Source organism: Amphiura filiformis, chromosome 6 (assembly GCF_039555335.1).
Source record: "Amphiura filiformis chromosome 6, Afil_fr2py, whole genome shotgun sequence".
Taxonomy (NCBI): domain Eukaryota; kingdom Metazoa; phylum Echinodermata; class Ophiuroidea; order Amphilepidida; family Amphiuridae; genus Amphiura; species Amphiura filiformis.
The window spans coordinates 15,407,515-15,432,285 of NC_092633.1; the positions used below are offsets into that span (position 1 = coordinate 15,407,515).

The 24,771-nt window shown below is 35.8% G+C and overlaps 1 protein-coding gene across 1 annotated transcript in view; it reads right to left on the reverse strand.

The window, feature by feature from the left end:
• Positions 1-758: 758 nt before the first annotated feature.
• The window catches only part of LOC140155042 (acyl-CoA (8-3)-desaturase-like), a 29,275-nt gene continuing 5,262 nt past the window's right edge, over positions 759-24,771 (reverse strand). The window contains exons 2-12 of the mRNA XM_072177725.1: positions 23,160-23,306; positions 22,075-22,221; positions 19,449-19,550; positions 17,563-17,622; positions 16,641-16,767; positions 15,287-15,363; positions 10,197-10,294; positions 9,298-9,394; positions 8,487-8,566; positions 7,551-7,676; positions 759-6,786 (exon numbers count right to left, since the gene is read on the reverse strand). Coding sequence (XP_072033826.1) covers positions 6,723-6,786; positions 7,551-7,676; positions 8,487-8,566; positions 9,298-9,394; positions 10,197-10,294; positions 15,287-15,363; positions 16,641-16,767; positions 17,563-17,622; positions 19,449-19,550; positions 22,075-22,221; positions 23,160-23,306 — 1,125 coding nt within the window. The 3' untranslated portion in view covers positions 759-6,722. The remainder of the gene's footprint in view (positions 6,787-7,550; positions 7,677-8,486; positions 8,567-9,297; positions 9,395-10,196; positions 10,295-15,286; positions 15,364-16,640; positions 16,768-17,562; positions 17,623-19,448; positions 19,551-22,074; positions 22,222-23,159; positions 23,307-24,771) is intronic.

A 24,771-nucleotide genomic window follows, 5' to 3' on the forward strand; every position in this document is an offset into this window, starting at 1 on the left:
TCACCCTTGTAATCATATCCCTAAAGTTCATTTTCATTGCAAAATATAAAGCACATTGAGGGAGAAATGAGATGCGTTTGAGAACACACTTTGTATCATAAGAATACATGAATTCCAACTGCTTCATTGCTGGAATGACTGTACATGTAGTAACTCAAATATACACAATTAGAACCCTTGAACTTTGGATATACAGAATGAAAATCTGAACAGCTTCAATCCTCTCTGAAAATGTGATTTTCAGAGAAAAATAATCACTATGTATCTAAAAATACCTTATAGCAAAATTAAACCTCCTTGAGGTAATGGTGCATAACATCTATTGCATACATCTATTTATGCATGAATTCTAACTTTATTCTAGTAAGCTCTTTCAATACATAAATACTGATCTCCCAAGAGGTCCAGATCAGGCAATATAAATTTATAATCAGACAATATTAAATCACAAAGTAAAAAATGCAAAGAATACAATAATACAAAATGAGGATATGAAAATTATAATTTTACTGTCTGATGTGTAAAAATGTGTACACAACTACAAAATCGTTTTCTTATAATATAATTCAAGTAAAATCATGCACAGAAGTGGAAATTTGAAATTGTCTGTTGACAGGTTTGAAGGTATGCACATTCTTTCATCCGAACTTCCTAGTTATAGACGAATCCAACGAGCCAAGTGATGGTCAGAATTTAGTCAGCCATTACTGGGTCCCATCTGCACAAAACTGGTGTTGTTACAAAAGCTAGCAACCAAACTAATTTGGTTAATTCAGGTATGCTGAATTCAAATGTTTTGTCTACCAAGCTATATTGGAACCCCTTTACCCTTAAAAAAGACCCCCAAACACCCTACATGCTCATTATTGGGGGCAAAAATTAAACATGCTCCAAATTCACTAAAAAACATGTCAAATTATTTGTTTGGGTCCAAGGATCACAAAAATGTAACATATTTGCATGCAAGAAGAATAGTTACCAAGTTATGAGGCTCAACAGGTCCAAGGTCAATTTGCATGTTATACAGGGGTGAAAATTAAGTTGCTCCGATTTTTGTAAAACTGTTCAAGTTCGAGGGATTGAGAAAAAGAATAGTTTTTACTATCTGCGGTGTCAAGTTCAGGAGAGATGATAAATAAATGCAAATTCTATTGAATCCTATGCAATCCTACATATATTATGACTCTTTGTTGTGTAACATGCTAACTAGACATTGCAGATAGTGCAAACTTTTCTTTTTCTGAATCCTCTAAGCTAGGCGAACAATTTGCGGCAACTTTTACGAAAATTGGAGCAACTTTGACTTTTGACCCATACACAACAAGCAAATTGACCTGTGACCTTTTGTGCCCCATAACTTCTCAACTATAGCCTGGGGGTTGTATACGCACAAACATTACATTTCTGGGATTTGTGGGGCCAGATGCATATTTTGACATGTTTGAAAGTGTTATTGGAATAAAATTAATTTTTGCCACCTATAGGCCTACGATACAATGGGGTCATTTGGGGGTCTGATTGAGGGTTACGGTCTCAAAATACTGCTTGGCAGACAGCAGCTTCCGAGTTCAGCATACCCAAATTAACAAATATAACCTGGTTGCCAACTTTTACGCAAACTTTCCGCTAAGAACATGATTTTTTCCAAAATAGAGCCAGTCTATTATATGACTAATTTGGTCTGTATTTGATTCACATAAATGAATGCCACTGACAATCTGATTCCAACAGTAATTGTAAGTATAAAATATAATTATAAACCTAGTATAATAATGATAGAAACTATGGTGAAATACGCGAGAGTACTATGTCACTTGTCCTCATTCATATAAAATTGCCCTCCATAAGGTACCATGGGGCATTTTGCATGATAATACAATAACAGGTGATAGGTATGAATGGTTGTGGAATCGCACTAGAGACCTGTCCCTCTGTCACTTAGAATCAACATGTCTGCCATTTCAATTGTTATTTTGTAGAGATTTACAGAAATGATGGACACAAAACACCGACATATTTCATTCAATATGAGCAAGTAGTTCCTTGGGTACACATTTATTCTGCAAGTGGTTTACATCTCGATTAGTCATTCTTCTTACAATACAATAAAGCCATAAGTTTTCTGCGATACTGAAAACAGACAAATTCCATGGAGATAAAAATACGGAAATAAAATTGCGTAAATTTTGGCCAAAAAAATTCAGAAAATCAGGAAAAATCCTGAAGAATCGCACCCCTGGGTGTTGTTTTCAATAAAATAAATGTGTATAGTTTGTAATATATTTTAAATAAGCTTCTTATAAAATGGGCAAAACATGGCAAAATGCACAAAACATGGAATGCCACAAAACAGAAAAAAACATGAAAAGTGACATTGACAAAACAGAATTTCAAAAGTAGAACACAGTAAAATTATGGCTTTATAATATAAGCACAACTCATTTAAATCTTTAAAAACATGTTGTGTATGTATGCATATTAATACTGATTGATACTTTGTCCATTTCTTATTGTATAAGCAAAGTATTGCAAAAAGACATTAATATTTAAATGAAATAATGAGAACAAAATGAGTAAATAAATGTGATTTCTTAGTTCCGATCAAAGAAAGGTCAAACTTACACCGGGTGATAGGCGTAGCAGCGTTCACATTGCAACATACGCCTGGCAGAGATTACACCTAGCTCTCTACTCCCGACTTTTGTCAGAAGTAAATCGTCAGAAGTACGTCTGACGGAACTTATGCTGATCATCGTTCTAATTGCCACTACTCCTGGCAGTGCCTACCAAGTTCCGCCGGGCGTATGTCCGAGAATGTGAACAAAGCTATTAACATTGCTACTATCTGGAAAAAATATTGAAGCACTTATACAATATCTATATAGCACACAGCTCTGTACTTTATTATCAGATAAGAACCTTACCCTTCCCAGAATCCTTTGGAATATGATGCATCACCTCATTACATCAAATGACACTCCTATTACTTTGTACAGGTTCCCCTTGTTTTCATGTCAATAACAGACTAGCTAAACATATGTCGATAGTGCAGAAGTAAACTTACTTTGCAAAATCTGGATGTGCTCTGTTCATTGAGGTACTTTTTGTCAGTAACGACAAAGGGTGCAAAAGATAGCAAATCAGTACTGAAGTAGAAATGGAAGAAATGCATTGTGGGAAGTGCCAAGTATCTTCTCTGCTTAACTATTTACACTGCACTTGGAATTTGCTGAATTGTGATGCAATTACTGATGAGAAATGTCAAATACAAAAAACGATGCAACTGTTTAAATTTTTTCAGTGATTCCACAAAAAAACATAAAAATATGGAAATTGATTAAGGTTTGCTTGATAAATTAAGTCCATAGACTACTGTTTCGCAGGATAAATTGACAAAATAGTAAAAAAAAATGAAGTATTAGAAAAGTTTTCTAGTTTGACTCAAAAATTTAGATTTTTTTACAGTGCACCTGCAATCGACAAGGAAAACATTTTATGTTTCAGGTAACATATCATTATAAGAGCATTGCTACAAATGCTTAGTTTACTTGAAAATCTTTCAAAATACTAAATAATAACACAAACATGAAAATATGCAAAAAATACTTACAAAAAACAGAGATGTTTTTTTTTCATACACACATGGAAGCATAAATTAAAGAAGGTGATTATCCCTTGATTGAATATTAATAGTTAATGTACAAGACATACATTTTGATCATAATTTCTTCTAAAGCAACAAAATGTACAAAATGGTTTCAATAATTTGCACACCAAAAGGTGGACTGTAATTGAAATAAGCAATACAATGTAATGGAATACTATTTTCAATACCAATATTCAATATAATTAATTACAGAAAGAAGCCCTGGTTTAAGTTGCCTTTGGACCTTAAACCTTATACCAAGAGAAACCATATCATGATCTGTTACCATGGTAACTGAAGTTAATTACAATACAAATGAGAAGACCAACAGAATAGAGATAGAGCATTTTATGCAATATATACGGTATATCAAAATATATTATTATAGAATTAGATGAAGTAAGTTTTTAATATTCGTTTATGCAAGTCTTATGATTAACAGTAATATAGTTTTGTTACATTTGTTTTAAAAAAAATAGTAATGTTTTTGATTCTCCATTTTGCCTCTTTCAAATCTAGTTGTAATTGAAAAACATGTATCAATCTGCAGTACATGTAAACTATATAACAATATAACAATACAACACAGTCTCAACAACACAAAACATCTGGCAACACATGCTTTTTACAAAGATACAATGAGTGGCAAACTATGGGGAAGGGTGTCACTTTCTGGACGGTCAAGTTAAGACTCGTCTTGTTAGGAAGCAAACACAATGCTCTTTGCATGGATTCAACTTATGTTTAATTGGCCAGAGGCAGAGAGCACGGAAGCACAAGCCCCCAATTCAGATTACAGAAATATAAGAAGGGAAAATTGTACTTGGAACAATCCTGACTACAGGCAAAAACCTGGTAAGTACCATCTCTGCCAATCAAGATAGTGAAAAATTCAATTGTGAACTGACTACAAAATGTTTTGCATATATCCAATAGGATGACTCACACTACACAGCATTTGAATCCAAAGGAACAGGACCTCAGCACACTGAATTCATTGGCAATAATATAGTGAATAATTTCTGCATATCTGAAAATATTACTAATACTATGATCATTTTTGAGTAGCAATCAAGTACATGAAATAAATATTAGAAATCAGCATTTTCAAAATTTACAAAACATCATGATTCAACATGCTTAGTAATAGAAGTCGGACCAAAATAATCTTTAGAGATAAAATCTTCTGTCTGCAAAATATCTTGGATTTCAACCTTGGTGCCGGTAATTCTTTGACACCACTCATTTGCAGTTGTTGCATATTCTACTATTTTGTTTTATTTCTTCATCTACTTAATGCAACAAGGGTTGTATCTGGGTCCATCCATTAGCTACATATTCCAATGAGTTGGAACAATTTTTTTCTGCGTATTTAATTTTTTGACATAATTTTAGATCAACGAGATGTATCCATTTTAAAATTGTTTTTATCCAAAATAGATAATTTTACAAAAACTAGCAAACATCTAATTTACATCTAGCCATTATTGCTTTGACAGCTGAATCACTACAAACATGATTTAAAGTAAGCTTATCAAACTCTACCCAACTTCTATTCCCACCTAGCCACTTTATACAAGTAGATGTATGCAACATTATTCTTTTTCAAATTAATTAACATCTGACATGCTTCAAAGCTAACCCACAATTGTAACATACTATATACATTTCATCAATGTAAAACAACCCTCACTATTTAATCATATTTTCCCAAATCAATATAGTAAACATAATACTTTCAACTCTAGCAGTATGTGGAACATTTGTCCTGGTCAATTATACAAGGTGGGATGATGCTATAGTATTAGTTAACCCCCTGAGCACTACCTGCCAATCTAACATTGCATCTGATTGGTCAATTACGTGATATCTTCACTTTAATCACCAATCAGAATGAAGCTTTGCAAATAATTCACCCCAATTTTTTGTTGTGTGGTGAAATTATTCTAACAATGTTGCTGATTGGTCCAATCGATAATGAAAACTTCTTTGTAGCCAATCAGCAGGTAGTTCTCATAGGGTTAACCATTGCTTGTTCACAAAATACATGCTGCATTCCATAATGTGAAGACTGAATGGAATACAGCACCAGACCATAGATATTTCTCATATTTCTTGAGGACAAGCAGGGGTTAACAATTTTACTCTTTAGTGAACATGAATTCAAGTTCTTCCGCCTTGTTGGTTAACTTCTAACAACAGTGCAGCCATATAATACTTGAGCATCTTACGATATTGCACAATGCACATGTTGCATTACACATTAAGCATGCGTGAGGAGTATGCTAGTAATAAGCAAGTGGAGTTTGACCAATGAGATTACACTTAGAATTCATGGCAACTAAAGGTTAAAGTACAAGCATCATATTCAAACATTGTTTTATTTAGTGGTTTTAATTCATAGACCTTTTTCAAAAGGGCTTTGAATTTTTACACGAGAAAATTCTTTGTGGAGATACACCATTACAAAAGCAAATACCTTCAGGGATGATCAATTTTCATCAGTTTGTTCACATGAAAATTGTCCTGTTCGAATAAAACCTATTCAAAACAATAAGATAATACTTCTTGAAGACATCAATGGGATGGTCACAAAGGGCTACATTAGTTTCAAAAGCAATTGAGGTCGGATTGCATAATGTGGTTTGCAAAGTATTTTCTGCTCAAGGGCGGTCCTTGTGGCCCAATGATGTGCACATGGGATTTGTCGTTTTCATACATAGAGCAATTGCAACAACAAATTTTGATCAGGGTTTTATTACATCAACACACACAAGGGATGCTATTGGTTAAGGGCTTGTTGGTTCACACAATACAATAGATGAGTAAAGGGACACTTCCAGTCACCACACAATAGACCATATATATTTACTTTTGTACATATTGATGTTTACAAAATTAATTTAATGGTAATATTGTAGCTGCTGTGAATTGCATCAAAAATTAACTATCAGGAGCATATTGCTCACACATTGCTATCAGGAGCATTGCTCACACATTGCCTGATTTCTTTTTGCACTATATAAATAACAAACCTTATATCACCCCTTACTTATTTACTCATTGCTTTTATATATCAAAGGTCATCTTTAAGGTGGTAGTAAGCATCAAACCAGATTTTTCCAGATTCATGAAGTGACCTGAAAAACAAATTACATAAACAACATAATTAATTTAAAATAATATTATGTAAAATGGAAAACACAATACAACGACAACAATTGGATAGAGAAAGTTCTTCATGTGTGTGACCATTTGTGTCCTGATCATGGGGAATGAGTCACATGTCGACCTTGATCGAAAATGAGTTTTATATATGTTTCTAAAGAGGACATTTAGAGCTTTCAGAAACTGAAAACCCTATGTTGATACAACTTTTCTCCGCAAAGTTAAGTCAATTTATTAATCGCTGAAAACAATAGAAAATAAAAGAACTTTCTTTGCCAATATCTCAAAATCAACATCTGACCCATTTCCCTTAATCGTGTCACATTTGTAAACACAGGAAATCAGTTTAAGGTTTCCAAGGTTCTTGGTTAGATTGTCCAAGTTGTAGGTCTTGGTAATTTGGTGGGTGTGTACAAAAGGGGGGGGGGGGGTGTATTATCAGCAAAAACTATGTCTTTGATCCTTCACAAAATCAGCCCTTGTCTTTTGAGGCGAGCGAGAGCAATCACTCGCCATCACTCGCCTAAAATGAAGCTGAGGAGAGCTTTTATCACTCTCCTACATTTAGTGTAATATTAATACAAGTGATTAAAATCACTCGTCTACAGCTCACCTGACAAGTTTTGAGGAGAGTGATTTGTCACTCCCCAGCAATTTTCAAAAGACAAGGCCTGCAAAATTCATGACTATTGCACATATGGTAACTATCGAGTTTTTACGGTACCGGTCTACTTACCCCAAGATGTCTTTGAAACCTCCATAGAGTGTCTTCACCTTATAGTCAATGCCATGTTTAGCACATAGACTCTTAACAAGAGGCTGTGCACGATGCAGGTTATGTCGGGGCATGGTGGGAAACAGGCTGCAAAGTATCAAACAAAGTAAAAATGTAAATGTGCATGTAGTATACAACACAGTAGTGTCAAGTATTATTTTAATGTATTGGATATTAAAACCAGTATGGACCATGAGCCATATATCTCAAACAGTATAGCCCAAGAGAGGATATCTTACAATTCCCATAATGCATTTCTTCCATGTACTGATTTGCTATTCAGTATAACATGGGTTGGTAGTGATAAAATGCCTGAATTAACAGAGCTCATCCATCTACATCTACATAAATACTCAACAAAGTTGCATGAAAGCAATATCAGTTGAGGTGATCAAAGGTGACAGTTGAATACAACATGGCTATACAAAACTGAAGAAAAAAGACAGATCCTGCAATTCTTGCCACTATTGACTGAATGTTACACTGAATAGCTAATTAGTATGGCAAGAAATGCCTTCTCTAGAGGAAAAAAAATCCTGACAAATCACACCCCTGTATATATCAATTCAATTAATGATCTAAAAATACCTTTAAGCAAAATTAGGCTAAAACCTCCTTAATGATCCCCAATCATACATCCCAAACATTTGTAGATAAAAATTGAAAAAATTTTAAAACAAAATTGTGATATTTGTACTCTAAAGGTCCGTTCATACTACGCTTTGAGTTGCGTTGCTGATATATCAATTACTTTTTACCTCATGTCACCTCAACTTGTCGCATTTCCAAGTTAAAATGTATTTAACTTTATTGCAATACCGCAATGCAGGCAACCAATCAAATGTGTTGTTATACCATGGATTCACTAATACCATCAACTTTTATATAATCACTTACTGATGTTCTACTTGGAAGTTGAGATGTCCTGTGAACCAATCGTTGAACATGTTCTTTTCTAGATTACAGGTAGCTCGCAGCTGAAAAGGAATCGCACAAAATGGGTAAGAAAACATCACTTTTTACACACAATTCTGAATGACAATGACAGTATGCGTAAATGTGATTTGTAATGCTAGAACAGGGATAGCGAAGGGATAAACGGAACACCCATTCCACAAATAAAAGAACCCCGTAATTAGTTGGTTTGGTTAAGTTTGGGTCTATAGTTTAATCAGCTTGTAATCGGCGGGACTTATAACACCGTGGATTAATATCAATATATTTTATTTTGAGAATTGCCTTTTGGCATCTCGCCAGCATCACAAATTATTAATTTAAGTCCTTCACTTTGTCTTCTTTATTTAACCAGCACAATATAGACCAGATAGTTGCACTATTAAATTATTAATTGAAGTCCTTTACTCTGTCTTCTTTATTTAACATGCACGATATAGACCAGACAGTTGAACTATATCACTCTTAACGTGGGTCTACTTTTCGGCGTAGTGGTAATAGCCTAACATTCCTGCCGATTACAAACTGATCAAAGTATAGGCCACATTTGGGATAGAGTAGGACAGAAACAAGAAGAATAAGTTACGTAATTGTAGGGTGTAACATGTAGGAGGAGAAGCATTTTAAAATTTGTTGACAGAAGAAAGAAAGAAAGAAGAATCGGATAGAAAAACAGGACATAGCTTGGGGGTTGTAAACCCCCCAGCTAGGTAAAAAAATAGAGCAAGAATCATATAGCTAGCTAGCTACCTACCTGTAATTCCAGCCATGGTTTAGCTGTATCCTCATCAATTTCCATGGGTATATGATTGGATTGTGAAACCCAAGTAAACCAAATACTTTCTATCACCCTGTATCAAATCATTACAAAATTAAAAAAACAAAACTTAAAACATTAATATATATATTGTCACATTTGTTTAAAATTTGAAAGTATGTGGGTTTCTTTTTACTGTGTCTTTGTTTTTGTTAGGTAAATGCATTCACAACCAGTACTTTCTATTTTGTGACTCAGTTCAAATGTTTGATATTCAGCTCTAAATAACAATGCTTAGGGAGGCAATGACACCCCTTATATCAAAAGCCTTGTGGTCTTCTTTATAGAACCCATACCATTCCTCTTGTATGTCAACTTTATTTGTCTCAATATTTGAGTGCAAACACCACTATAATTGAAGACCGAGTTAAAAAGACTAGTTTGCGTCTGACGTACTGTCAACCAGACCAAAAATGCCATACTGCAGGTCAGCAACCAATCATACGGCGCCGTAGCCCTGACGTCAGATGCAAACTAATCTTTTTAATTAGGTCTTCAATCTTATCTTATTCCATTTTCATCGCCAGATATGAAACATCTTGGAATGTAAATGAAATTATTTAACTTTTCTTCCCGCCATGAGTATTTCCAACTTTGTTTATTTATTTAAATGTTTGTATTTTTGTCCTGCCTTGCCTGCAACCGGAATGGGTTGCAGTAGATCTAGGCTTTATATGTGTTTTTTCTTTATGTTGAATAAAGATGATTTATATATATAGGTAGGTCATGCTCCCATCCAACCCGCCTTAACAATTTACGAATCCATTTATATATGTCCAAAAGCAATTTAAAAAACAATCCCTGCATCTCAACAACATCCTGGTTACTATACTCACCTCATGATCTCCATGAGCACCAAAGTTTTCCATATTCCAAGTATAGGAATGTAAAGAATGAAGAACTTGACATAAAAGCTTAAACAAAATGCTAGATCCTACGGAGAGAAAACACAAAGAAATGTTATATGTGGTGGTGATTTCTTCATAATCTGTTTTCTACTATTAAAACAATCGGGTTTCCAAATTTTGTACTGCTCCAGCGATTTTGATATGAAAAGCAAAAATGTGTATAACAATGGGATGGTGCATACTTCACGTGGTAGTTTTTTACCATATTTTGTTCACATCATCCAATCAAAACACATCTCAGGTATTATTTGGGGTAATGAGAGAAATATGAGCTTTTCTTCTGATACCAAAATCTCATTTTTGATGCGAAAAATATGGAGGATGAGGTTGTCGATCTGGTCACACTCACACACATTAACTGTCAAGAAAATTTGACGCTTTTGAATGGACTTCTGATTATGATAAACCATGCTTGGATGGCAAATTTGAATTCAAACATGACATGTTGTAATTAATGTTGGCTTATTTGGCACACTGGTGGTCACTCGATTCTCAGAAATATACTACCGATTCCAGATAAATACAGCACTAATTTTTTGGGCTTAAAAAATATTATCCTGTTTTGCCAAATGAAACATAGTTAAATCCCAGGTTTAATCCTTCAGTTAGTTCTAACTGGAAATAAAAATCAAATTTTATTATTATTTGGTCAAATTTAGGAAATAAGGGCCAAAAACATGTGTTTTTTGGGTGTTTTTTGTATGCTGTGACAATCAAGCCGAAAGACTTGTACTAAGACCAATTTCAGACTTTGCACTATGATTTTTTGAAAACATATTTTCTAATATTTTTTATAACCAATTATCAAAATTAACATAAAATATTAACATTTATGAGCAAACTCATAGCCTATACTATTAGGCCAATAGTATTAGCTATAACCCCAAAATTTCTCATAACAAGCTGATTTTTTCAGGATAGGTCCAGAAACATGTGTAGAATCAAATTCCAAAAGTCCCCGAAAATCCCCCTTGTGCTTCCTTCAAAATCCAAGATGGCGTCCAAAATGGCCGCCATTTTCAGTTTTTATCACAACTTTGCCCCCAGACATGTTAAAATCACAAACAAAGCATCTAAATATATGTTTTGAGGTACAAGGAATGTTTTAAAAACATTTGCAAGAGGTTTCAATAATCCTAAGTAGCCAAAATCCAAGATGGCGTCCAAAATGGCCGCCATTTTCAGTTTTTATCATAACTTTGCCCCCAGACATGTTAAAATCAGAAACAAAGCATCTAAATATATATTTTGAGGTACAAGGAATGTTTTAAAAACATTTGCAAAAGACTTCAATGATCCTAAGTAGCCAAATTCCAATATGGTGGACAAAATGGCCGCCTTTTTAGTAAGTAAAATTAGTTTTCAACCAGACATGTGTTTAAGATGTGTTAATTGGCATTGGAGAAAGTTCAAAACTCATGATTTGTAAGCAGCCTTGTAATGCACATCATCCAAATTCACTACCATTATTACCATCATTATTTTACAATATTGATTCAGTGCTTTTATCATGTGTACAATACAATAGTTACCATTATTTTCTATTTGCCTCCAAAAGAGCTGAGCTCATACCAAGATGGCTTAAGCCTATGTTCACATCGGTATCCCCGTGATGTAATGTAATCAAATGGTACACCTTAAACTTGATCAACTTGCGCTGTGTTTTCGGCATTAATGTTCTTCAATGCTGGTTCAGTCTCCTCATTGTCTCCAACTAGTACAGGTGCTGTGTTGCTGCAAGACTGACCACAGCATTTGCTGCACATCAATGTTCAGAAGAGTCTCAAGTTTCTTGCAGCTGCATGTCATGTTGTTGCAGCCATCTTGTTTGCATCCACATGATATCATGTTGAGCAATGTGTCTGGTGCAACAGCGAGTTCTGTTTCTACTGGAACAAGAATTCCATCTTGTGATCTCCATCCCCAGTCAGTTGGACTTAGGTTGTTCCCCATCCATTCTTGAACCGTGAGAAAAGTGCCATATCCATCAAAATACAACAATCGGGTGTGCTCCATAATGCTTTAGCATGTGTGATGTGTAATTCTGACATGCCTGCATAGGTGGAGGGATGTGGCCAAATGGCATGTCGAAGTAGGTAACCACCATCTACTACAAAGAGACAATTCTCTGGCAGCTTGGAATGCTCAGTGAACGATTTCAACAGAAGGCCCAGGGAACGCTTTGGCGATTTACGCATAAGGTCATCTTCAAAGAGAGAAGGTGGCTGAGGACCTAGTTCGTACGTAAAGAACGACGCTATCTCAGAGCTGTTGTTCAGTACACATGTGATTCTATTAAATAATAGAGTCGGATTCACTTCTTCTTGTTGTCCCCTAACTCGCACCATCTTGTCCTTTGCTCCAATCATAGTAACCTTGTCATTTCGGCGAAAGGCAATGTTTGTAAACTTCGTACCCTTTTTTTCTATTGCTGACTTCGTGCCAACTTCCACCGCTCTATCACAGTTAGCGGATGAATCTGCTACAGTCCCAGTTGACACGTACCAGACGATCCAGTCCATACCCAGCAAAGGGGAATGTGCCTTCAACCAACCAACAAAAACTTTACGATCCCCTATGTTCCCGTGAACTGCTCTAAAGCATCATAATCTGGGGCACATCGAGAAAGTGCGTGGACTCACTTGGTTAATGTACTGTCTGTGATGCTGCGATCATGTGTCATTCCCCCTGATGTCTTCAAAGTCCACAACAAAAAACTGCTCAATGGTTTGGTCAGAGAAGTTTCCACCCCAGAAAAAATCTAGACGTCGGATGGTGAAATATCCCTTGTCTGTGAACAGTTGGTACTCATCTGGGGGCATGTTTTTCCCCAAAGACTCCATCTGTTGTAAATACAACCTTGCAGATTTGGCATAGTGGAGCTGCCCTGCAGCGTAGAAGTGAGGCATCATCTCTCTTATGCAGTAGAGGTGGAGCTTCCAATTCCCTGTTCTTTCAGCTCTAATGAAATGCCGAATATATTAAAGGGCCACCTGTCTGATGTATTGCACCCACAGCTTCCCAATTCTGCTTTTACCTGCTTTGATGTCTCTTCACGCTATTACAGGCTGTGACACAGTCTCAGCCATTTATCGTCGAGGAAAGCGCAAACCCCGAACAAGAAACATGAATATGACTTGTTAGATACCTTTACAAATGCCAGCAGCATGCATGATGAGGTACAGAGAGCAGGGGGAGCTTCATCCTGAAGATGTATGGGGCTAGCAATGGTTCATTGAATGAATACCGCCACACTGTATACAAACGGGCAATTGGTCGCAGTAACCTTAGCTCTTTATTTGAGCTCGCGAGTTTACCCCCAACTTGTGCTGCTGCAAAACAGCACTCATTCCGCACTTTCCTCACAGTTCAAGAATGGATGGGGAACAACCTAAGTCCAACTGACTGGGGATGGAGATCACAAGATGGAATTCTTGTTCAAGTAGAAACAGAACTCGCTGTTGCACCAGACACATTGCTCAACATGGTATCATGTGGATGCAAACAAGATGCAACAACATGACATGCAGCTGCAAGAAACTTGAGACTCTTCTGTACATTGATGTGCAGCAAATGCTGTGGTCAGTCTTGCAGCAACACAGCACCAGTACTAGTTGGGGACAATGAGGAGGAGACCGAACCAACATTGCAGAACATTAATGCAGGAGACACAGTGCAAGTTGATTAAGTTTAAGGTATACCATTTGATTGCATTACATCACAGGGATACCGATGTGAACATAGGCTTAAGTCATCTTGGCATGAGCTCAGCTAGTTTGGAGGCAAATAGAAAATAATGGTAACTATTGTATTGTACACATGGTAAAAGCACTGAATCAATATTGTAAAATGATGATGGTAATAATGGTAGTGAATTTGGATGATGTGCATTATAAGTCTGCTTACAAATCATGAGTTTTGAACTTTCTGCAATGCCAGTTAACACATCTTAAACACTTCTTAGGCGGTCATTTTGGACGCCATCTTGTATTTTGGCTTTATATCTAGCTATTGAAATCCTTCGAGTACATTTTGAATATATCCATTGTACCTCAAACCTATGTGAGATATTTTGTATATGTATTTAACAAGTCTGGTTGAAAACTAATTTTACTTACTAAAATGGCAGCCATTTTGGCCGCCATATTGGAATTTGGCTACTTAGGATCATTGAAACATCTTGTAAATGTTTTTAAAACATTCCTTGTACCTCAAAATATATATTTAGATGCTTTGTTTGTGATTTTAACATGTCTGGGTGCAAAGTTATGATAAAAACTGAAAATGGCGGCCATTTTGGACGCCATCTTGGATTTTGGCTAATTAGGATCATTGAAACCTCTTGCAAATGTTTTTAAAACATTCCTTGTACCTCAAAACATATATTTAGATGCTTTGTTTGTGATTTTAACATGTCTGGGGGTAAAATTATGATAAAAACTGAAAATGGTGGCCATTTTGGACGCCATCTTGGATTTTGAAGGAAGCACAAGGGGGATTCTCAGGGACTTTTGGAATTTGATTCTATACAAATTCCTGGACCTATCCTGAAAAAATCAGCTTGTTATGAGAAATTTTAACCTTTTAATGATATATGAGCTAATACTATTGGCCTATATGAGCCAAATTTTGAATGCTTAAAAATTTTGTGATTGAAATTGTAAGAATTAATTTCATGCACAATTGCATGTTTTGGACCCATTTCCCCTCAAATTGTTTGATGCAGTAGTGCTGGAATGCTATTTGTATATGCAGAAAAGGATTTACTATTTGAAAATTGCTCATGTTTCTTCAAATATTGCTCCTGGTGCTTGTAAAACCCCATTGAACCAGGAGCAATGTTCAAAAACAAATTGCTCCTGGTTCCAGTCTGCTTATTTCCAGGCTTGACTCAGGTCACTCACTTATGAGGAAATCCAAATAATGGTCATTTGCATTCTCAGACCTGCACCCACACAATTACACATACTAAAATTGCTGCACCAAATGTATAACCATTCAATTCGGATCAAACTTACCAGCCACTGTTTCCGTGTAAAAATGTAGTAAAACAACATCCACTGGAAGTACAAAGGGAACAGCAATGGTGGTCCAACTGTAAAAAGACAAAATTATTTGGAAATACTTTTAAAATACTTTATTTTACAGATATAAAGTACCACTCAAAAAGTTTTTAAAACTTCTGAAAAAAGTCTGAAATAGCTAGGGTGTACATGTACATTTATGGGCTGAAAATAAATAAAAGTGCAGAAATATTGACTTTGAAAAAGCCTAAATTCAGCAAAAATCTGAAAAGTGGCATCTCTGATTCAACACAATCAGTATTTAGGTACAATAAAATGTCTGTGTCGGGGAAAATGTAAAACAGGCAAAGTGGTGCAAACGTAATCTGTTTTTTAGTTTAGTTTAGAACTGCATTATTGGGCCACTTTTGTTTCTGTCTCCTTCCCAGCCAATTTTTTTTAAATAAAAACCTCCTCCAATACCTAAAAAATTAAGGGGGTACTACACCCCTTGATAAATTTATGACTATTTTTGCAGTTTTCTCAAAAACTAATAAAACACTGGTAACAAAAATTATACATATTATAGGGGCAAGGAATTCAGTTACTACACTGGAATTTCAGTTACTCAAGACAAGTAGTTATTGATTTATTGATCAAATATTGGTTTTCCCTCATTTTTTACTGTAACTCCACAACTATTGCCTATGCTGAAATAAAATTTTCAGTGCAGTAGTTGTAGTCCTTGCCCCTATAATATACATATCTAACTTGTCACCAATGCGCTATAATTTTTGAGAAAAATGCAAAAATAGGCTCAAAATTAGCAAGGGGTGTAGTACCCCCTTAAAGAAATGCATTTAGATGCAGATTTTGAAAGCTATGTGTGTGGCCACTTGAGACAAACCTTTTTCCCCCTTATTCTTCATCATTGACAGCCTATATATTGAAAATTAATGCACGCTAATGGAGAGAGCACAAATCTCTACTAGATTTAAGCCAGTTGCTACCAAGTGTTCCAGAAACCACAAATTTAATCATGCTACCCTTCTATGCATCCAATAAAATATATTTTTGAATAAACATATGCCACAATATTTGAAAGACAACAGCTAGTTTCAACTAAATATGAGTAATATTATTATTACTGCCATAGTGAATACATCTTAACTTAGTTACTGGTCACGCTTGGTTTGCACACCTGTTAGCAACCCATTGACTTTGTGTTGTGATCATTTTGATTGTGGTTTTGAAGAACACAGAGAGCATGTACTGCCTTTGTATAATGTGGAACTGAGCGGTGTTATCATAAATGTGCTTGCTTGCATGTGTGAATGTGCAAAGGTGAGAGTGTCTGTTCTATACTTACGAATAGGGAAGTATTTGTCCTGCCAGTTGTAGGGCATCGTTGATTTGCCACTTTCAGCTATGGTCTTTGGCATCTTCTTGCCGACAACAAATAGCAACTCCAATCTCACGTCAGGATCTTTGTTAATCTGTAAGTAACCACATGATTTCACACGATGAACAAATCAATCTCTTCATGCACAAAATTCTGAAACTGGGCCTTTTATAGCTATCAGCTTTAAGTAAGTTTTATGAAGAGTCTGCTGTTTCTAGAATGTATACCACCTAAGAGTTTTAGTTTGAACTTGAACTTGTTTTGATGGAGACAAATGTAACCATTCACTGATTAATTATAGCGGTGAGAAGTTTCACAGGAATTTATACTTCTGGAAGGATAATGCCAATCAATTTATTCATTTGGAAGGATATACTGCTGGAAATTTTTGCCGACTAAGGTCAGTAATAACTCAGTTTCGCCTGAATGCGAGTGTTAGGGAGATATTGGAAATTGCTATTACATTGTACATTATACATGGTCTGGAAATGTGACCACAGGTCACTCAACATCATCAGGTATTTTCCAGAATGAACATCTTTAAGTAATTTCCAATACACCACCAATTTGTCAGCTTAATATTCACATTAACTGGGCTATTCCAGTTGAAATCCTTGCACCCTCTATAAGCCATGACCTTAATCTTCCAAACAATGAGTGTGCATTTCAAACGGGGTTACCTGAATGGGGGATTCCATTTGAAATTCACACTCGATCCCTGTGTGGGCGATTAAGGTCATGTCTTCCATAGGGGTGATTGGATTTCAAATGGAATAGATGAATGTCTGTATGCTCAAAGAAAGATGCTTTCTGTGTTCAACAGTCATTTTGTTGGTTTCTGCTTTCACTCTCTTTACATCCTGGATAAATGAATAATGGAGTATCTTACCACGTTGGGTTTGGCATGATGTTGATAGTGCATGTGGTTCCACCATCTACTAGAAGCACCCTAGAAAATCAACATTAAACAAGTAACTTGATTAGTTTACCTATAAAAACAGGTAATTTTTGCAGGGTGATTTTTTTCGTGATTTTAATTGTTCTGCAAAGTTTGTGTAAAGGTTATGGGTTAAAAATTAACCCCCCATGAAAATATCCAATACAGTATTTAAATTACTTATTACTGCAAGAATGCAAGATGGGTACATGTACCATTGACAGTGATAATTGCCTAATTCTTGTTTGCATGCATTCCAATATGAAGTGTTGGAGCAACTGTATAATTTAGCGTTCACCACCCCAACCATAATCCTAATTATTACACATCATACATATTCATGAGAGAATGATACCAATTCATTGGTCAATTGCAACTTAACACCATTAACCCAAGTAGATTGACCCCCGGGGGGGGGCACTCGAATTTTTTTTTGGTAGGGGTGTGCCACCGCCAGTTTCGAACTCGAGGTCTAAGGAACTGATCGGCCGCCAAAAAGGGGTCTAGGGAACTGATTGGCCGGCCAAAAGGGGTCTTGGGAACTAATTAACCAGCCAAAAGGGGGTCTTGGGAACTGATTAGCCGCCAAAATCTGAAAATGGGGTCGCGGAACTAAACAATGCAGGCCAAACCAGGGCTCAATTTCAATTACGCTTTTGCCACAGATTTTTGAAGGAATCGATTTCACTTTGATCAAGAAAATCATTAATGTAAAATTGGTCTGATGGGGTGGCCTACGATGGAAATCTCAGCAAAGCAAAACAGCATTCGGATCAAAATTACTAGACCCTGCAGACCTACCTATAGCCTATACTGATAATTATAGCAGCAGCGAGCAGCATTTAAAAGCCCACCATAAAAACAAACCCACAAAAATATTTTTTCAGTGCCGTAACTAAAGAAAAACATTTAGGCTACATTGAAATGTCATGCATACATGAGACCATTGAGTGAAGTATGCAGAATTTGACAACCATTCCACTATTGGCACTGAACCAGTAGATCGTAAATTACCTTTTAATTCACTGTTATGGCTAGCTGCAAGGACGTGTACATAATTATTTGAGGTACTTTTCCTTATATTTGGCAATTTTATTCCCAAAAGAGATCTCAAAATCATTTATTTCCAGCAAAGTGTTTATCAGCTGAAGGCCTCGGCACTTCGCGCCGGCAGTGCTGCAATCACTGTTTACAATCAACCAACCAGTGTTGCCACTACTACAAAGTACAAGGAGCCCAAAATCCGCCCAAAATCCACCTTATTCCTATATACAATGTGTTTCAATGGGGAAGAAATCGATGGAAAATTCCCTTTGAAGCTTTTTGGGCTCGAAATAGTAGGACAGAAAACACGCCAATCAAAATGCCAATGAGAGCGGAGATCGATGATCTGAGGGTCTATGGAACGGCTAGAAAATTTTTGGGGCTTCAAGAGCGGCAATCAATGAATTTAGTGGGTCTAAGGAACGGCTAGCGGCTCTGAAAAAGGGGGTCGCGCCGGGGCACATACCCGTATAGCTGGGGAATGTGAGTGCCCCGGGATTGACCTATCCGTGTATGAGTTATCTTACGGACCATAGTTTTCCCCTATTCGCAATATCATCATCCTTAGAGACAGAACACCCAGTTCAGAAGGGAATCGCGAGGAGAAGGGAATCTTGCATGCAGAGCTAGAGGAGCTCTTGAATTTGAAGTTGCTGTGAACCACTGATTGGCCCATGTGGTTGTCTATTATAGTGCCAAAGTACCTATGGCTATTGTTCACTTTAGCATTTTATATATTAAAAAAAAATCATTTAAGACAACTCATGAGGAAACATTTATGATAGCCAACGTACCTTCAATGTTCCCATGGTAAAATAATGCAATATTTGATTGACCCATGTTTTCTTGGAAATAGATAGATGGCCAAAGTCATGTTGTGTCCACCCTGCAAGTGTCTATACAAAACAAAAACAATTAATTAGACAAAAAATATATCTTAGTTGTAAATCAAAGCTAAGTATCCATCATGAATTTGGTCTTAAAGGGATGCTCCAGTTCAGTTAATTTATTATCATGTAATTCAAGGCCACTGGCCCACAATACAATATATTTAGTACATAATACAAACAAAATCATCAATAACATAATTTAATTAAATCGAATCTCTAATTTTCATTGCATAAAAAACATACTTAGATAAACATTGTAAATCATAAGCATTTTCGGCGCTCATTAGTGAAATAAATTTGGCTTCATTTGGTGCATTTATAGACCACGATGGTAACATTTCAGATCTTATATTTACAAAAAACGGGCATGACATAATAAACACTCCATTACATTATGGTTTTAGGACTTTTGCCCCTAATAAGCATCTCTAAGAAACACCCCTAATAAGTGTCCCCCATTTGTTTTGTTTTTCTTTACAAACCGCAAAAGCTGGTTTAAGAGGGTATTACTATACCTCATAAATATTTATTAGGTAATCCAGACATCTAATTGGTTAATAACGCCAGCGTCCGAGTACAGTATTTTGACTACTTCTCCGCGCCTATGCAATTACGCGCACGCGGGAAGTAGTAAAAACTTCCGCACCCTACTACCACACGGTGTCTCGACCCCGCGAGTCACCGTTCCTTCAGACGTAACATTAGCTACACAGCGGCGATTCTGCAGACGCGTTTATCGTGAAAATGGCGTCTGCTGCAGTTATTTTGCTGAGATTACCGATGGATAATAACACACGAATTTGACATTTTATGAAACAAAATGCTATTTATGGAATGTTAAAAAGAAAATTAGAATAATATACGTCAAAATGTAAATTGATTGAACAAAAATCCTCCAATAAAATCAGGTAAGCAAAATATTAAGCTTAGGCCTATTTACCATGCTGGCCGGCACGTTGACTGGTGTGTTGTTGACTTTTGTTTGAACGATTTTACCGTGATAGTGAAAATATTTATGAGGTATAGTATAACAAATACAACATGTTCCATTTCGGGGAAGTATTCAAAACTACTGGTCCCTCGGTGTTGGATGATTTGACTACTTCCCTCCGCTGACGCGTCGGGAAGCAGGGATTGAGTTTTAAGGCGTGCGAGTGCGATTCGCACGCGCCGCACGCCTGAAAATACGCCAAGGAGATCGATTTTTTGCACACCTAAAAAAAAAAAAAAAAAAATTGTTTTTTTTTTTTTAAGTTTTTTTTTTGGATTTAGAATGTCCCTGGAACTTAAGAATGTCCGAAGATTAAAAAAAATTATAAATTCATGTTCAAAATAGGCAAATTTATAATTGATGTTCACATTACAACCTATTTGTGAAGTAAAGAAGCATACAAAACAAATGCATTTTAAAATCATTCATAGATTATTATGTGAACATAAGTTACAAATTTGCCCATTTTAAACAAGAATTTATAATTTTTAAATCTTTTGTAATTTTTTAAAAATTTATAAAAAAAAATCCAGGGACATTCTAAAGTTCCAGGGACATTCTAAAACATTATAAAAAAAAAAAAAAAAAAAAACCTTTAAAAAAAATTAATTAATTACAAATGACACTAGCAATAAGTCCAAAGTCCAGGGACATCTATGCAGTATACACCATTCATTACCCCAGAGCTTAACCATGGCCAGTTAAAAAAAGGACATGTATGTTGTCACAAAATTTTGCTAAGTTTTAGCTGAAAATGAAATCATAGTCATACACCAGTTTTGAAAAAAGCACACCTTGGTTTATTTAGGCGTGCGATTTACAGCACACCTGTCACATTGCAAAACTCAATGCCTGGGGAAGTAGTCAAATCATCCAACACCGAGGGACCAGTAGTTTTGAATACTTCCCCTTAAAACATGTTGTATTTGTATACTACACCCCTGGCCAATTTTGTGCCTATTTTTGCATTTTGCTTAAAAATTATAGCGCATTGGTGACAAGTAAGATATGTATATTATAGGGGCAAGGACTATAACTACTGCACTGAAAATTCAGCAACTCAAGGCAAGTAGTTATTGATTTATTGATCAAATATTGGTTTTCCCTCATTTTGACTGTAACTCCACAACTGTTGTCTGTGCTGAAATAAAAATTTCCAGTGCAGTAGTTGTTGTCCTTGCCCCTACATGTATAATATAAATATCTTACTTGTCACCAATGCACTATAATTTTTGAGAAAAATGCAAAAAAAAGGCACAAAATTGGGCAGGGTGTAGTACCCCCTTAAGCCCAGCTTGCGGTGCAAGAACCACTCTAGTTTTAATAACAGTAAACCATCACCAAGTACATTTCTAATACCATACTAAAGTTGAGTTGTGCTTTGTTCTAGAGGGAAACTTGAGTTGTGCTTTGTTCTAGAGGGAAAGAAAACAGCAAGTGCATCAAAATTGAACTAAAACAAAATCATATCTAGTAATTGACCTCTAACTGATAAGTTCACACCACTTCAGGAAGGTTATTAAACTATTTTTGACTTACCTGTGACATGCCCAATAAAAATGCTGAAAGACTAAAGGTAGAAAAACTGACTCCATAAAAGTACAAGTTCAGATATGCTAACACATCAAATCCTATGATCTGGAATATTTGGAATGCGAAAAAGAATACACTTGGCTTGAACAGACCCTGCAAGTAAAAAAGAAAGAGCAATTTATTGATTACAAAAGTGCAATAGTATTTAACAAAATGTTTAATTAATTTATCTTTCCATGCAATTTGGAAATGTATACTGTGCTTATTTCCACATGGATGATATATTGACATGAAAATTCTTGAATGTTTACCTGGATTATGCTGTCATATAAATTCATAATCATTTAGTGTGTGTAGTGACCCACACATAAACCATAATTAATAGCACCATCCAGCCAGATCAGATTTTGCATGGCGGGACAGTCTGGAACCAATTGCATACAACTTCTTTGGCCAGAATATTTAAAGTTGGCTCTGTGGTGTAGCCAGGGGAGCTGCCCCCAGAAAATGTTCAGGGATAAAATGGGGACAGCAAAGAATAAAGTGTCATTAAAATGAGACCAAAAATTGACAAATAGGGACGAAAATTTGGCTTTGCCCCATTCCACACTAAAATCCTGGCTACGCTATTGAGTTGGCTCAATTTTTCAATGAGATTGAGAGCAAATTTAAAATACAGTATTCAACCTAAGTAGCATCCTGGGCAGTTAAGTCACTCATTTTCAGGGAATTAACATGCATATTTGTAAACATTAAATAAAATACATCTGAAGTCCAAATCATTACCATAATTTAATTCAGTCATTTGTTGATATTTATTTGTGACTGTACATTATTAAAGGTTGGCTTATACATTTGGCATTCAAGAAATTCTTTAGGGGTACTTGCAAGAAAAGGAGCACTTATTGGTTTGACTGCAGGAGCTTGAACATGCATCATCAAACACTTAAGCAAAAATGTTAAGCTCTTTAAACCAATAGGCCCTACCCAATATCACATATTCCATTTTCTTCATATAATATTTGTTCAGGAAATAAGAGGCAGCCTTCTAAAATCACATGTTGATATACTTTAGAACCAATACCACTCACCATTTTTTCTACGGTAAGCCTGAGCTCTTTCATATCTTTCACAATTTCTTTTTCCTTCCATTCTGATGGTATCACATGGCCTACATGAAATGCTTTCAGGTACTTCCGTACTTCTTTCTGGTTATTATGAAAGGCAAGGAAGGCTTCCTGTCAAGACAATAGAAAAGATATGGTGTCAGTGTCACTATATTATGTATGTCTATGTAATCTGAATCTAGAAACTTGGCAATGTAATCCTATATGTTCTCTACATACTTCCTTCATCTTGAGTTTGGTAATGACACCAACTGGTATTAACGCCTTTGTGCAGTAAGCGTGCCAACAAACTGCCTTTGCCCGCTTGTGTACATGCTCCAAGGGATTAGCATGGTGCGCAATTTGATACGGTGACCACAAAATTACATGTATGCACTTACCCATAACCACCCGGGTATAAGCCCACCTTCGGCTATAAGACCACCCCCTAATTTTCAAAACAATCTGGGAACAAGGGTGCACTCACGTATAAGCCCAGTACTAAATTTTGGCCAAGTTCTTAAATCAAATCAATGCTTTGCTCTCATATTAAGAAAAAAAAAAATATATCAGTTGATAATTAACATGGATACCGGCTGTGCCGGCATCAGTACTCAAAATATTGGCCCTGCCTGTCGTCTATCACATGGTAGAGGATAGTAAAAAGTAACAAAAATTCCTATCGTTTTGTAATTTAAGTTACCCAAGGTCTACGTGTGGAAGTGCAGGTTAACACACTTGTAAAACAAACATTTTGACAGGTTATCAAACTTTCACAAGCAAAATCATGCCATAAAACACGAGGCAGATTCAAAGCCCTTGACCTGTCGAGCTCCAGATAAGTAATGTAAATAAATTTAGAGATAAAATTAATAATGTTCTAATTACTGGTATGATTACGATATCATCAAAATCAACTTTTCTAAAATTGGAAAATTATAGTATTAGTAAACAATAAACATTGATCACGTCCATCGTGTGGACCTATCGTACACAATGGGATTGCTACATGTAAAAGAAAATATGGTACGTCATCCGGCATCATGTTTAACTTGGCTACAATGTATACTTCTGGAAAACTCAGAGAAATTTTTTTATTATGTGTTATAATTTATGTGAAAAAGTCGGTGTTATATAATTTTGTGATACCCAGTACATAATGAGTTTATCTACCATGGCAAATACTGCTAGGTTTGTAAAGCAACCAAAAACTTTTGACGGTTCTTACCAGAAACTGCTTCGATGACTTGCTTGTTTTGTAAAGTTAGCACACATAATCTGTGGTTAGCACCAGGATGATACAATTCAAGGCCTAAAAAGTTCCACAGCCTTTTTACAGAGCTCTTTAAAAGTTTTTAAAAAAATTCCTACCTACTCTAATTTTTTTTAATGTAATTATGTTACACCAATCAAACAAATTTTTTTTAGGCCTAATGACACTGTCTGATTCTATTGTTCATGTGATGAAGTCCAGATTGTCATGCAGCATATGCATGTTTTTCTTTTATTGAAATAAAAATCAAATCAAAACTATCAGGGGACATTCAGAGACTAAAAGATTCCACAAACCTAGCATTTTTTAAATATTTACTAATAT